The sequence below is a fragment of the Ostrea edulis genome, chromosome 4 (assembly GCF_947568905.1).
Source record: "Ostrea edulis chromosome 4, xbOstEdul1.1, whole genome shotgun sequence".
NCBI classification, from domain to species: Eukaryota; Metazoa; Mollusca; class Bivalvia; order Ostreida; family Ostreidae; genus Ostrea; species Ostrea edulis.
The window spans coordinates 52,113,337-52,128,658 of NC_079167.1; the positions used below are offsets into that span (position 1 = coordinate 52,113,337).

General features: G+C 35.2%; 1 protein-coding gene across 3 annotated transcripts in view; it reads left to right on the plus strand.

The window, feature by feature from the left end:
* The window catches only part of LOC125668205 (TBC1 domain family member 16-like), a 43,124-nt gene that overhangs the window by 6,874 nt on the left and 20,928 nt on the right, over positions 1–15,322 (plus strand). For 2 of the 3 annotated variants that reach the window (XM_048902039.2, XM_048902040.2), the window contains exons 2-8: positions 3,453–3,722; positions 5,532–6,849; positions 7,121–7,293; positions 9,714–9,884; positions 12,031–12,179; positions 13,286–13,420; positions 14,184–14,370. In XM_048902039.2, coding sequence (XP_048757996.1) covers positions 3,513–3,722; positions 5,532–6,849; positions 7,121–7,293; positions 9,714–9,884; positions 12,031–12,179; positions 13,286–13,420; positions 14,184–14,370 — 2,343 coding nt within the window. In that variant the 5' untranslated portion in view covers positions 3,453–3,512. Of the gene's footprint in view, positions 1–3,452; positions 3,727–5,531; positions 6,850–7,120; positions 7,294–9,713; positions 9,885–12,030; positions 12,180–13,285; positions 13,421–14,183; positions 14,371–15,322 lie in introns of those variants that run through there. The other variant, XM_048902041.2, reaches the window with a different exon arrangement.

Consider the following 15,322-nt stretch of genomic DNA (forward strand, 5'->3'; position numbering starts at 1 on the left):
TTTTTCTGAGTGAATTTTTTGTTTCTACGGCATGGACTTTTTCATCTATTTCTCAAGAACCATTGTGCCAAATTCAACCAAACTTGCCGCAAAGCATCCTTAGGTAAAGAGGATTCAAGTTTGAAAAAAAGTCATGCCTATTCCAAGGGAAGATATAAATTGAGAAAAGGTGAAAATAGGATATGGTGTTTAAAAATCTTAAGAGCCATTGAATAAGTAAAGCCGAAACTTGCATGGAAGCTTCCTTATATAAGGAAGATTCAAACTCGGCCCCAGTGTCAGAGTGGGGCAACAATAGTGGCTTAAAGGTTACATTAGTATAAAATCTTGTCAAAAACTACAAGGATTCAAAATGTCAAATTGATATGCAAGTTCATGTATGCAAATATAGTGAAGATTCAAGTTTGTTCATGCCTTGATCCCCTGGGGTCAGGGTGAAGCAATAATAGAGGTTCAGAGTTCAGGAATAATATTTAGCTCACCTGTGCCGAATTAAAGGCTCATGTGGACTTTTCTGATCATCCGTTGTCCATCTACATGTAAACTTTCACATTTTTGACTTCTTCTCCAGAACCACTGGGCCAATTTTAACCAAACTTGGCACAAAGCATACTTGGGGCAAGGGGATTCAAGTTTATTCAATTGAAGGGCAACACCTTTCTCCTAGGGGATATAATAATGAAATTGCAAAAATACACTGAAATTGTTTTAAAATCTTCTCCAGAACCACTGGGCCAATTTCAACCAAACTTGGCATAAAACGTCCTTGAGTGAAGGGGATTCAAGTTTGTTCAAACGAAAGGCAGTGCCCTTCTCCAAGGGGAGATAATCACAAAATTGTAAAAATAGGATGGGGTCATTTAAAAATCTTCTTCTCAATAACCACTTGGTCAGAAGAGCTAAAGTTTATATGAAAGCTTTCCAACATAATGTAGATTCAAGTTTATAAACCATGACCTCCAGGGGTAGGTTGGGATCACCATAGGGGATCAAGTTTTACATGCAAATATGTAGGTAAAATCTTTAAAAATCTTCTTCTCAAGAACCACTGTGCCAGGAAAGTACATCAAAGCTTCCTGAAATGGTGCAGATTCAAATTTGATAAAACCATGGCCCCCGGGGATATGATGGGGCCACAGTAGAGGGGATCAAAGTTTTACATACTAATATGCAAAGAAAATCTTTAAAAATCTTCTTCTCTATGGGCCAAAGAAGTTTACATTTACATGAAAGCTACCTGACATATTGCAGACTCAAGTTTGTAAAAATCATGGCCCACGGGGGTAGGTTGGGGGCCACAATAGGGATCAAAGTTTTACATGGGAATATATAGGAAAAATCTTTAAATATGGGCCAAGGTGACTCAAGTGAGTGATGTGGCCCATGGACCTCTTGTTTAGCGATGTGGCCCATGGACCTCTTGTTAGGGTACTACATTTGATTTGGCTACAAGACCCATCTGGATGGTTGTCGAGGGTGTGTGCCCACTGCCCCATACTAAACCAAAGTATATTGTATGATTGATGTTGTGAAGCATGAATTAACTAATCAAAATTTTGGATACAAATTAAATGAAATCATTGACAAAGGTTTGGATGATAATGAATTTCATTACATTGTGATGTTTCGCACTCTTTTAGAAGCGACAGTAATTCTGATTTTCCATTTGTACCTCTATCTCTACTCTGTCTCTCTGTTGTCAACTGGAAATGATTGCCATGCTCGATTACCCAAGGACTCCCAAGAGTCATTGTCTTTCGAGTGGCAAACAAGTTGCTAATTTCAATGAGCAATCGATTTCTTTTCAAACACTTGTATAAACATGCATACAATACTGTGAGCCACATTCAAAGAAAAATCAAAGAAAGTGATCTGATGTTCAAGATTCTAATATCATGTATTTATCAAATTGTGACTTCTTTTACAAGTTTTTCAGTCACAAGAGTGCATGTATGTTGTCTGTAGTGTATTGATATTTGTAACTTTTTCTCAAATGCTACTGGGACTAAATTGGTATGCAGCAGTTCTGGGGTAAGGGTAAGAAACATTGTGATTTTGTTCCCCTTGCCCCCCACCCTCCACCCCCAGGCTGAGGGATAAGACCAAAATCTAAAAAAAAAAATATGATGTGATCTTTAAAATTATTTTTCTTTACTTGGGAATATCTAGCAGACAAACTGTAAATATATATGCATGATGAGGAAGGATGCCTCTTCCAAAATTGTGAAATTCATGGCCAATGAATATGAATTTTATATGAAAATGGAGCAATATTGCTGTAGCAACAAAATTGAAACAGATTTGTTACATCATATATGGTGCGATTTTACAGTAATTTACATTATTCAATATAAAGAATGTTGATGCAGTCAAATGAGCCAATCAAAATGTGTTGTACAAGTGAAATTAATTACATATTTATGAAATATATTACTTAAATGGAGAACAGCAGCCTATTTGTTGGTGAGTTGATGCATGGTTTGTATATTTGCAAAAGAAGATTGAAAGATACTGGAGAGGCTTGAAACAAGTAGTGTTGTTATTGATTATTGTAAATAAAGACTGATTTGATTTGTGTGTTCATGGTCTCAGTTTTCCCTGGACTGCCAAGCTTTGACATCACTGAGTTTTTGCTCAAATCAATACAATCGGCATAGTGAATGTGTGGTAATCATAGTTACTTATCTTCACATTCAAATGATGACACAATTAACCGGATGTGTTGGATGAAATCAATGTCAGTTTTCTGCTGTAATTGAGTGATAAAATCTTGTTAGTTTAATTTGTAAATTAAAAAAAACAGACGAAGTGTCTCTTTTATAAGTTTGTAATCAAGCCTGTACTGGTACTAATTCTTGATATAGTGATATAATTTCTCAAGACACGTACTGTGAATTTGATTCAGAAGTATTCCTATAAACTAAGTTGTAATAGAGAAACTCATAGAGATTTGTAGCTCTAAATACACAATATACAATATACTCTAGGTATCCCAATTTGTTTATATTGGGTGCCATTCAGGTAAAGAAGTGCAAGATCTCTTTCCAGTAATTACAAGTAGCATGTGCTGGTGAAAAAAAAAAATTCTGATAGGATGTCGTCCTTGGATAATATTTACCCTAGAGTGGGTCAACTTATTGAAATGATCTAAGTTTCAAAAAAAGTTTTTTTGCACTAGAAGTAAAAAAATTTCTTTTTGTCATATATTAGGTGAGCTAGATCTTAATTCACATCCCCCAACCCTTTAGATGTTCTTGAAATCCATTCCTATTAGCATATAGTCAAGTGGTATCTCTTTGGTGATTTGAGTGATTTATAGTCCATTCTGATTGAACCTGACATGGCCACAATTAAACACTGCAGGAATCCTCTAATTCAGCAATACTACTGAGAATTAGCTGTGCCCTGTATTATGTTTGTCCTTGTGATATTTATCTTAGGATTTGTTTCAGAAGCTTGATCATGTCCAACTGTGATCAGGACACTGTCTTGGCCAAGTGAAGAGTTTCCAGATGGACTCCATAATGGCACTTGGTACCATCTTTAAGAAGGCGACGACTTTGCTTGGCATTGGTACAGATCATCTCAAGCCCCCGCCTTTAGATGGTGAAATCATCTACTGTAAAAACAATGTCTGTGTTCATCCACCTGCAACACTGGCTATGGAATCTGAAGAGCATCATCCTGGATACCTGACCTTGAGATCACAAAATGATGAAGATGTAGGTACCTAATTTGTTATTTAGTACATTGTACCTTTTATATTCATTGTTTTTTAGCTCACCTGAGCTGAAAGCTCAAGTGAACTATTCTGATCGCCTGTTGTCCGTCTGTAAACTTTTTACATTTTCAACTTCTTCTCCAGAACCACTGGGCCAATTATAACCAAACTTGACCAAAAAGCATCCTTGGGTGAAGGGCTTTCAAGTTTGTGTAAATGAAGGGTCATGCCCCCTTCAAAGGGGAGATAATCACAAAAATGTAAAAATAGGGTGGGGTCATTTAAAAATCTTCTTCTCAAAAACCACGGGGCCAGGAAAGTGGAAATTTACATGAAAACTTTCTGACATAGCGCAGATTCAAGTTTGTTAAAGTCATGGCCCCCGGGGGTAAGTTGAGGCGACAATAGGGGATCATAGTTTTACATACAAATATATAGGGAAAATCTTTTAAAATCTTCTTAAAAACTACTTGACCAGGAAAGCGGAAATTTATATGAAAGCTTCCTTACATAGTGCAGATTCAAGTTTGTTAAAATCATGGCCCCCGGGGGTAAGTTGAGGCGACAATAGGGGATCATAGTTTTACATACAAATATATAGTGAAAATCTTTAAAAATCTTCCTCTCAAGAACCACTGAGGCAAAAAAGCTGAGATTAATGTGAAAGCTTTCTGACATAGTGCGGATTCAAATTTGTTAAATTCATGACCCCTGGGGCTAGGATGGGACCACAATAGGGGATCAAAGTTTTACATAACTAATAAATAGAAGAAAAATATTTAGAATTTTTCTCCTTAAGAACCATTGGGCCAAAGAAGTTTACATTTGCATGAAAGCTTCCTGACATAGTGCAGATTCAAGTATGCAAACATCATGGTCCCCAGTGGTAAGATGGGGCCAAAGTAGGGGGTGAAAATTTTACATACAAATATATAGGCAAAATCAATAAAAATCTTCTGAAAAATCACTGGCCAGAAAAGTTTACATTTACATGAAAGCTTCATGACATAGTGCACATTCAATTTTGTAAAAATCATGCCCCCAGGAGTAGTTTGCAATTGGGGCCACAATAGGGATAAAAGTTTTATATGCAAATATATAGGAAAAATCTTTAGATATGAGCCAAGGTGACTCAGGTGAGCGATGTGGCCCATGGGTCTTTTGTTTATTTTTAGAGGTTCAATCAATTGATTAATTCCAATTAACTGCATGATGCTCTTTATGTAAATAAATTGACATGTTTGTTTGGGTTTTCTTAAAAATGTCTTTCTAATGTCATAATGCTGTTTTTCTGTAGTCTGTACTTAAACATAACTGAGGTTCTTGAGCATGCACTTGAATGGTCATGCAGGTCTTCATGGAAACTAGTGTTGAAAGTGTATTTTTAAAAACAAAAATATATACACATTGTCTAAACAATTTTCAAACATTTACTTACATTTCTATTGCAATTGCTTTAGTTTAGTGGTACTATTCTGTCTTGAGGTGTTTATAAGGGGAAAAAACATGGTAGGCTAGTGTCCTCTATATAATTAGGTACTGTAAAAGTGGTTGTTAACGTGTGGGGGAAATTTATACTTATTACATGGTCACGCAATAAGCACGTAAATTTCTCCCATATGTATAGTTATAGATAGTTGTTATAATATGTATTATATTCAGTTACCGTGTATTTTTCCCCCACATGTAGTGTTGGACATAGGAAAATGCGTGCTTAACCCCCAGCATAAATAACAACTTTTACAGTACTGGTAATTTACTTGATGTGTGTACAAATTTTAATACGAAACAAACTTCAATTCTTTTACAGAAAAATGGGCCAACTTTGATCTTGACATGGATTCCAAATTCTTCTTTGAAAAAGAATCCTAAGAGTATTGAGAGCCCAAACAGGTCTTATGCCACAACACCAAGTCCAAAGAGGACCCCCAGACAGGAGTATGCCCGCAAAAAGGTCACCACTCCCTCCCCGAGCAGTTCTCCCCGAGGTTCATGTGTATCTATGGGAAGCGATGCCTATGAACAGTATTATATGGACAAAGGCCCTGTAAAAAGCAAGAAGAAACAGAGCATTGACAATTCCAGCATGAACTCGGAGATTTCTATGGGGTCCAGGGAAGACTGTTTGGACAGCTGGTCCCATGCAGAGGAAATTAATAGGAAATTAAGCACTAGTAATAAATCACAAACAGATTCGGGTATTGATACAGAGGATGTTGTGCAAAATAATGAGAAAAATATTCCCAAAAAATGTCAGACTGTTGGCAGAAATGTTAATGACTTGCATGTTGACAAAGAAAGTAACAGTGAATGTAAAACGGACAACCGAAACAGCACAGAGGAGGACATTTCTTCATCTGACACAACAGATGGCCTCACTGCTGAGGAACAACTTGCAGCTATGTTAAAAAGGAACAAACTTCATGCCAAAGCCAGGGAGAGGTTAGAGTCGAATAAGTCAGTTAGCATCGAAATGGATGGTGATAACTTAGTTGTTGTTACAGAGGAAATTGATGGACCACAGTCGTCTGTGAACATGGATAAATACATTACCGACAAAAACATAAATAAAAATGAGAGTAAGTTTGATACAAGTTCAAGTTCGCAGTCAACAGATGCTGAAGGAATAAGTCTGAGTTCAGACTCAACACATCCGAGTCCATCAGGTGCTCATTATAACAGAATGATTGATGAACTTCGAGAGAGTGTTTCTGCCCAAGATAATGGCTCTAGTACATGTGACAGCTCAGAAACAATCACAGAGGTCACAGCAAAACCCACAAGGACTAATGTTCCCAAGGATCTGAATTTGAATTCCAATGCCAGTAGTGATGCTTATTGCTCTGTTCCATCTTTAACAACTCCTGACATATCCGTGACACGGTGTCGGCATTCATCTTCTTCTTCATCCATGACATCTGGGCCAGACTCCGAGCCCCCTAGTGATGGGGAATCTCCTCCTTTGTTCCCAACATGGAACAAGTCCCCAGACTCACCAAGCAGTGAGGGATCTGTCCAAGTGTCCCACAACCTGACATTTCCTCACAATTCTGTGTCATACTCTTTGGGTTTCCAGGAGAGAAAGAGTGCCAAGGACCAAATGTGTGGTGTCTTCTCTGTGGATTTGGGTAAGATAGGGTACAGTGTGCATTGATCTGTATGAAACCTAGGGATCTTTGTAGATACAATGAAACCTGTTTTTGTATTCTGTCAAAAAAATTCCTAACAGTTTATTTTCCCACTGAAACTCTGGTCCATGTAGGTAATTGTAGTTCAATTTGATCGAACTTTTTTCGTTTTGGTATAAAAAGATTTTTACTGTGCGCTAAGATTTGTACATTGTATACACATAAATGTATGTATCTCCCTGTTGTCAATGTCCAGGATTCTGTATGACAGGTCAGATGAGGTCACTAAGGCTGTTTTACTCAGACCCATACTGCACCAAAGGACAAGTGGTGATAGCCAGCAGGGAAAGCCAGTACAAAATTCTACACTTTCATCATGGAGGACTCGACAAACTGGCAGAAATCTTCGAGGACTGGAACCTGTTTGCCAAGATGAAAGATAAGGTTTGCACAGAATATTTTGGTAGCGTGATAGCAGTTTTTAATTCTCTAATAGTTATGATGAATTTTTTAAAGAATTCTCTTTAGTACTTTTAGAACTGGTATTAAAACACAAAGAATCCAAATATAGATTTTAAAAAATCATTAAACACAATATTGATAAATAGAAAAAAAATTGTATAGTACAATCTAATCATAACACAGAGTATACAGGGCAGATCTAAGAAGTCTGATTGTTGTATACTAAAAATATAAAGCCAATGTACAAAAAATATTATTGAAAAAAATAGATTTCAAATCTCAGAATTTGACAGCCTGTTATCTCTCTCCTTCAGATAATGAGCTGTCAAATTCATTAAATTCCATTTTTCAAAAGAGATTAAACACTACTACAAGGTCTGTTCAGTAAGCATTCCTATGAATTCCTTGTCACCCCCCCCCCCCCCCCCCCCCCTCCTCAGATTCTACCTATCCATGTGAATTTAAACCACAAGTCACATCTCTAAATTAACAATATTGGACCAGGGGTCTGAGAAGCCCTCAAATGTAACAGGAAAGAAAGTTCATAATGCGCCAGAGATCAAACCCAAGCAGTCTGGGTTGATGTCAGCAACATCACCAAAAGAGCAACAGATCTGAACCAGCTGGGTTAGTTAGTAAACAAGTAATACCCTTTTGCACTCCCTCTCCTCTAATTCAACATACCGGTACCCACATGAAATCTAAGGCCCAAGTGCTTCTCACTCCAACTACTATATTGTACCACCTATCAGCCCTCAAATGTAACGGACCACAGCTTATAACCAGAATCAGAAAAATTAAACATCTGTTTTGTCCATGAAGACATCTAGTTTTCAGAATTTAAAGATGCACACTTGTACCATCTCTCATCACTTCTAATGATAATTAGAAAATCTGTTTTATTTTTCTCAAATTAATGTGATAAAATCTAGTAGGACTGTCATGATTAATTTAGATATCAGTTAACTGTGATTAAAAATTTTATACTCCCCAGAAAAAAAATATACCGGGTAGTCACTATCATGTCAATCCGAGCTCATATCTTCTAAACCCTTCACCAGAAATTGATCGTAATTAATCACAAATGTTCCTTAAGACAAGGACCAAGGTCTCAAGGTTATTTTGGAAGGGTGAATGTCACTCAGAACATATAAAAGACCCTTATTTCAACAGTTTCTTTAAAAACAGGTATTGATCATGTATTACACAAATAAGTAACAGACAAAAGTCACTCACGGTCATTTTGTTTTATAAGGTTTTAAGGTCACTTGTAGTAGAACTGTCACTTAGAAAATATACATTATGTGGGAAAAAAAACCTCCATTTTAACAGTTACTGATCATTGTGAGAATGACTTTTGGACAAAGGTCACTCAATGTCATTTTGTAAAGGTCAAGGTCACTCAGAACATATACCTTATACATGAAAAAAAAAAAATCATTTCAGCAGTATTTCAACAGTTATTGATTATTGTTCAAGTTTTTGTCATATGAAGTAGTAGATTGGTTAAATGCAGTTCAGGGAGCATCCATTAGTTTTACTGACATTCCTGTTTACAATTTGATTTAATCCCCTTTTTTTTCAATATTTTGATTTGATTCTACTGTAAATATCATGATGATTACGCACTTTCTGATTGGATACTACTTACCATATGCTTTGGTCCTTTTAGGTAAATAAACGCACAGCTTATTGTAAACAACGATCACAAAGACAGCTTAACAATTTGTTTTGTTGTTTGGTATACATAAATCCTATCAAAATTGTAAACAACGATCACAAAGACAGCTTAACAATTTGTTTTGTTGTTTGGTATACATAAATCCTATCAAAATTGATGTGTTGTTTGTTGTTTATAATAGGACATATTTTGAAAATTTGAATACTTTTTCTACATCATGGAATTGAATAATATTACTCAAATCGAAAAATGTGTGAATCATGGCAGTCCTAACTTCCGCTGAATTATGTATATTGTATATTAGTTTATAATCAAATAATAATAATAATAATATTTATTTATATAGCGCCCTATATGACTATAAATAACCACTCTTAAAGCGCTGCACACAATAAAAATGATACAGCATGTTATAAACGTAGTAACAGGAAATTATAATAGCATTAAGACAGATAATATCAAAACAATGCTAGAAAAACATTAATAATGTGAAGTAAAATTACTAATATCTAAAACATGATGTGCATGAAAAAAGTTCCACGCCATACAATCAAATGATATAAAATACAATAGTTGAAATAAATATACAATTATACACTTGAAAAAGTCATGTTAAAATGATGGTAAAGAAACCATAAAGATTTAAGAGAAATACATGCATTTATACTGCTCAAGATTTTATTTTTTGGAATATTTTATTTCATGTGAAATAATTTTTCAGCAAAACAAGGAAAGCGAGGGTCAATACAAACAGTTTCTCATAGTGAGGCCACAAGTGACAGACGAGCAGTGTCATCCCGAGGAAGGCATTTATAATATGGTGAATGAGGAGGAATGGAAGATCCACATGACAACCGAAGGAAGAATAGTGGAAGACTACCAACTCAGAAAGGTCAGAGGATGTCTTTTATGGTCACTCGAGTCACTCATGTGACATATTGCTACCCATGCCGGTAAGGTCGTCATCCATCGTTAACTTTTGAACATTTTTATGTCTTCTCAGAACCTGCGTGGTAAATTTTGGGCCCTATAGGTAGGACTGAAACCTCTTTCAAGAAGAGTACAATATTGCTCCTGAAATTCTGGCATAAATGCAGGTGAAAAGTTATACTGAGCATGATAGCCCATACAAAAATTGTGAAATTCATGGCTCCTGGGCTAGTAGGTCAGGCCCGATCATGTAGTATAAATGCATGAAATGTTTGAACACCCTCTTTACTTCTGAAGATCTATAAAATATATTAAGTGCATGATTATATTGAGCATGGCAACCTCTACCAAATGTATAAAATGTATGGCCCATGGGTCAGGGGTTCAAGCTTCAGATATGGATCATATAGTGAAAATCATTAAATGCTAGAAAACTAGGTGCATAGTTGTATTGATGTGTAAAACTTTTGAAATTCAACACCCCTGCATTAAGAGTTCATACTCCAGGGTGGGGCTATTTAGATCCTATAGTGAAGATCCATTAGTGTTAAAAAAGCTATTTTTCTCCACTCCTTAATGTCTAGGATTCAGTCTTGGTGCATAGGTATATTAAGCACAAAAGCATCTGCCAAATTTTTTTTTTAAATTCAAGGACCACGGGTGAGGGGTTCAGGCTCTAGGACAAAGGCTATAAGGATTATATAGTAAAAATACATTAAATTACATACAGTACATTATTTCAATCTGTAAAAATCTTTTTAAATTACTAAAAATGAAAACAAATTGTAGGCAGACATTAAAATGTAAAAGAGAGTATTTCATACTTTTATTAGTAGGCCTTCCATATTTTATTGCATGCTTTCTTATTGATATATACTGTATTAGTATGAAAACAACACAATAAATGACCATTATTTCATGTGTGGGAATGGATCAAGCTTAATGTTTAGTTACAGACCTTGATGAGGTGCAGGAATGCAGCAGCCTAATTATGGATAGTTCTTCATACTTCAAATTGTATAGAAATGATAATTGATAGGTTTAGACTGCTACTTAATTCAGCATGCATGATCAACATGATTATTTCTCACCAAATTTGGTGTGGAAATCTTTAGGGTAAAGGAAAATAGAATTATGAATTCTATGGTACTGCATCAGGTTTAAGCACTGATATATACCATGCAAAAGTTTGTTTGTGGTGAATGACAATTTTAAAGTCTTCCTAAATGTTTAAAAACTATATTTTAAAAAAAAAAAAAAACACCAACAAAAATTCGTCAAATGTTTGATAAAAAAAATTAGCATACAGATGGTGCCACTGCATTCCATGATGTTGAGGTAAACACAATCTGCCTCTGAACATTTTCCATGTATCCATGCATAACAAGCTGTAGCAATTTCAGGTTTATTTTTTACCTTGTATTTGAATTTAATAAGTAATGCTTACCTATATTATACGATGGTTTATTTTATGAGTTTAGAGTTTGTCCTTCGTGGGCTATTTCCCTTTACCATTGTTCAAATATTGAAATCATAAACAAATATGGTGACAAGTCAAGGTCAAGTGATTTTCATCTGTTATATTTAACTAATTTGCAGGTCAATAATATTTATATTTTACATACTTGAAAGTATTTATATTTTTAAAAATACAGAAAAATATAAAGATTGAAATTTCTTTCTTTGGTTTTGTTAAACAGGATATGAAGGTCACAAATATTGCAGAAAAAATTTACATAACCCATTATGCATTTTTTTGCGATGTTTGTGACTTTCATCTCTTATTTAACAAACCAAAGATTTTTATTATTCAAATAACATCCAGTTCTCAGCATTTGAAAGATGTATACTTGCATTATACACTCACAACCTTCTTTTTATGTTCAAACATTGCATGATACTCAGGTGACTGTTAAGGCCCATGGGTTAATTTGAGAAGTGCTACTTGAAACATTTTATTACAGAAGTACTCTTCTCTCTTTCATTTTATGTAGAGTTTTGGACTGTGTAACCTATGTTAGTATGTTGAATTTCATCAGGGGAAAAATAATAATACTGATATATATCAAAAAAAGTTTTGATTTACTTGATTAGGTTTGACTTTACAGCACATATTCTTTGGAGGACTAGACCCACACTTAAGACATGAGACATGGCCATTTCTCCTTCATTATTACCCTTGGGATTCTACGTTTGATGAGAGGGAGGCCTTCAGAAATGATCGATACATTCAGTATCAAGACATCAGAAAAATGAGGTAACAGTTTCCAGAGATTATATTAATTTCAGCTATTGAGGTAACAATTTCCAGAGACTGCATTCAGCTATTGAGGTGACAGTTTCCAGAGACTGCATTAATTTCAGCAATTGAGGGGACAGTTTGCAGAGATTGCATTAATTTCAGCGATTGAGGTGACAGTTTCCAGAGACTGCATTAATTTCAGCGATTGAGGTGACAGTTTCCAGAGACTGCATTAATTTCAGCAATTGAGGGGACGGTTTCCAGAGATTGCATTAATTTCAGCGATTGGGGGGACAGTTTCCAGAGACTGCATTAATTTCAGCGATTGAGGTGACAGTTTCCAGAGACTGCATTAATTTCAGCGATTGAGGGGACAGTTTCCAGAGACTGCATTAATTTCAGCTATTGAGGTGACAGTTTCCAGAGACTGCATTAATTTCAGCTATTGAGGTGACAGTTTCCAGAGACTGCATTAATTTCAGCGATTGAGGTGACAGTTTCCAGAGACTGCATTAATTTCAGCGATTGAGGGGACAGTTTCCAGAGATTGCATTAATTTCAGCAATTGGGGGGACAGTTTCCAGAGACTGCATTAATTTCAGCGATTGAGGGGACAGTTTGCAGAGATTGCATTAATTTCAGCTATTAAGGGGACAGTTTCCAGAAACAGGACTTATTTCAGCTATAGTAGTAAATGTTATAGAAAATATTTGTTGCAGAAAATTATTGCTAAGAATTTGCAATACAAATTTAAAAAAATTCTTATCATATAGTTGTAGCATAAAGGTTTTAAAGATCCACTAGAGTTCAGTATAAATGACAACATGCATGTAAGGTACATGTAAGGTATATATTTATACACGATACATGAAGTGATGTACATGTACTGTATATTAATTGCTAGTCTGTATTTGTTTGAATTCCCTCAAGATACATAGCCATTAATTTTGATCAAGAAAGCAACACAGGACATGGGGGAATCACATCAACAAGATCAGTGACTGTAATTTTTGTTTCAAACCCATTGAGACATACAAATAACTAGTCAAAGACTCAGAAAATATGTTAGTCCCTTTTAAGATATTACAATTGTTATTTTTATTACAACTGTTATTTTGTAGGGAAGATATGACTCCTCAAGAGAAAGAACAATTCTGGAGGAAGATACAGTCCACTGTAGAGAAAGATGTTGTCAGGACCGATCGTAGTCATCCATACTTCAAAGGAGATGATAATCCTAATATTGAGGTCTTACAGTAAGTTACCCAATGTACAATATACTGGTCATTTCTGAATTACAATATACAGGTAAAGCTGAAACTTGAAGGAAACATTCCTTATATACTGAGGATTGTTTGTTCTTACTATTGCTTCCAAGGACATAGTGGAAGTTACAATAGGGGTTCAAAAATTTGACATTGTTTATATTTAGGAAAACTCTTTAAAAATTTTCTTCTCAAGAACCACAAGGGTACAGATTGTCAAATGAATACACAAGCATTATAGTCATGTAGTATAGGTTCAATTTTGTTAATACCATAGTAAGCCAGGGCAGAGGCACCAAAGGGTTCACAGGTTGTCATTGGTTATATATATGAAAAATCTTTGAGAACCACAAGGGTAAATGTTGTCAAATTTATTTGCGAACATTCTCAAGTAGTGTAGTTTCAGGTTTTGTTATTACATGTCCACTGGGGCCTGATTGGGGCTACAATAGGGGTTCAAAGTTTAAAATTGGATATGTATTTTAGATTAAAATTTTGTGTGTGTACATGTATGTGTGTGTGTCTACATCAGTGTTAAAATGCAATTAGTAGTAACCTCACAAAGCCTAGACTGACATTTGTGTACTCCAGATCTCTTGGTGTACAAGTCAGCAATATGACCCATGGGCCTCTTATTGTTCTATATGAAGTGACATATATATTAAAGCAAAAATGTTACAACAATTGCAAATGAAGGTAAAGAAAAGCTTAAAACTGAAATATTTCGACACCTCTTCTTTCTGATTCTTTGAAGGAACATTTTGTTGAACTATGCGGTGGCCAATCCAAACATGGGTTACACACAGGGCATGTCTGATCTGCTAGCTCCTGTCTTGGCAGAAATCCAGAATGAAGTGGATGCCTACTGGTGCTTCACTGGTCTGATGCAGGGGACCATATTTGTTAGTTCTCCAAAGGACAGCGACATGGACAAACAACTGGTAAATTCTCTCAGAATGTAGCATTAAAAGCTGTCGGAATGCAGCATTAATAGCAGTCAGAATGCATTGTTTTATGTGCACCATCATATTGCTGCACCATAATTCAACATAACAAATTCATTGATTGGATAAATCCTGTCTACAGCCTTATTTTCACTGCAACTAAACACATCTGTTAAAATCATGAAATTAAAACAGCAATGAATATAAACATGCCATAACACTGATTTAGAATGGACACAAATCTGTTAATTTAAAATTGTGTGAAAACAGATTTGGACAAAACCATTAGAAAATGTATTCAGTACTTCATGTGAATATGTACAACCAAGACCCAGTATAAAAACTTAATAATGTTAAAGGTCATTTTGTTCAAATTTTTTGAAAGAATTAAAATGAGTCCAAATGACTCATACAAGTCATTTTCTGTTTAAAATAACAATTTTAGGCATTTATCTGCATTTATTTCCAAATCTAAAATGATTATAATCTTCAAATCATGTCCCCTGAAGTTTTGCTTCCTGGACAAAAATTAAATCTGCTATACAATTAAGTTATCTCCTAGTGTACATTTTCAAAGTTGAAATACATCATTCATATATCTTTTTTAATCATATTAAAAAGAAATGATATGGGATGAGAAAAAAATTTCACCAAAATGCACTTTACTATCTATTTAACTGATTAACATGCATATCTTAAACACAGAATGTAACTACAGTGGAACCCCGTTATTACGTTCCCCCTTTATTACGTTAGTCCGCATATTACGTTGGAATTCCAAAGCACAAAACCATTTCTTAACAAACCTATATAAAATAGACCTCGTTATTACGTTGTCCTAAAATGCCGGGACTCGGTATTACGTTGTAAATATTCCGACAAAAACGTAATAAACCCCTAATTATTCAATAGTGATTCTCAAAATAATAAGCCATTCACACCTTGACTG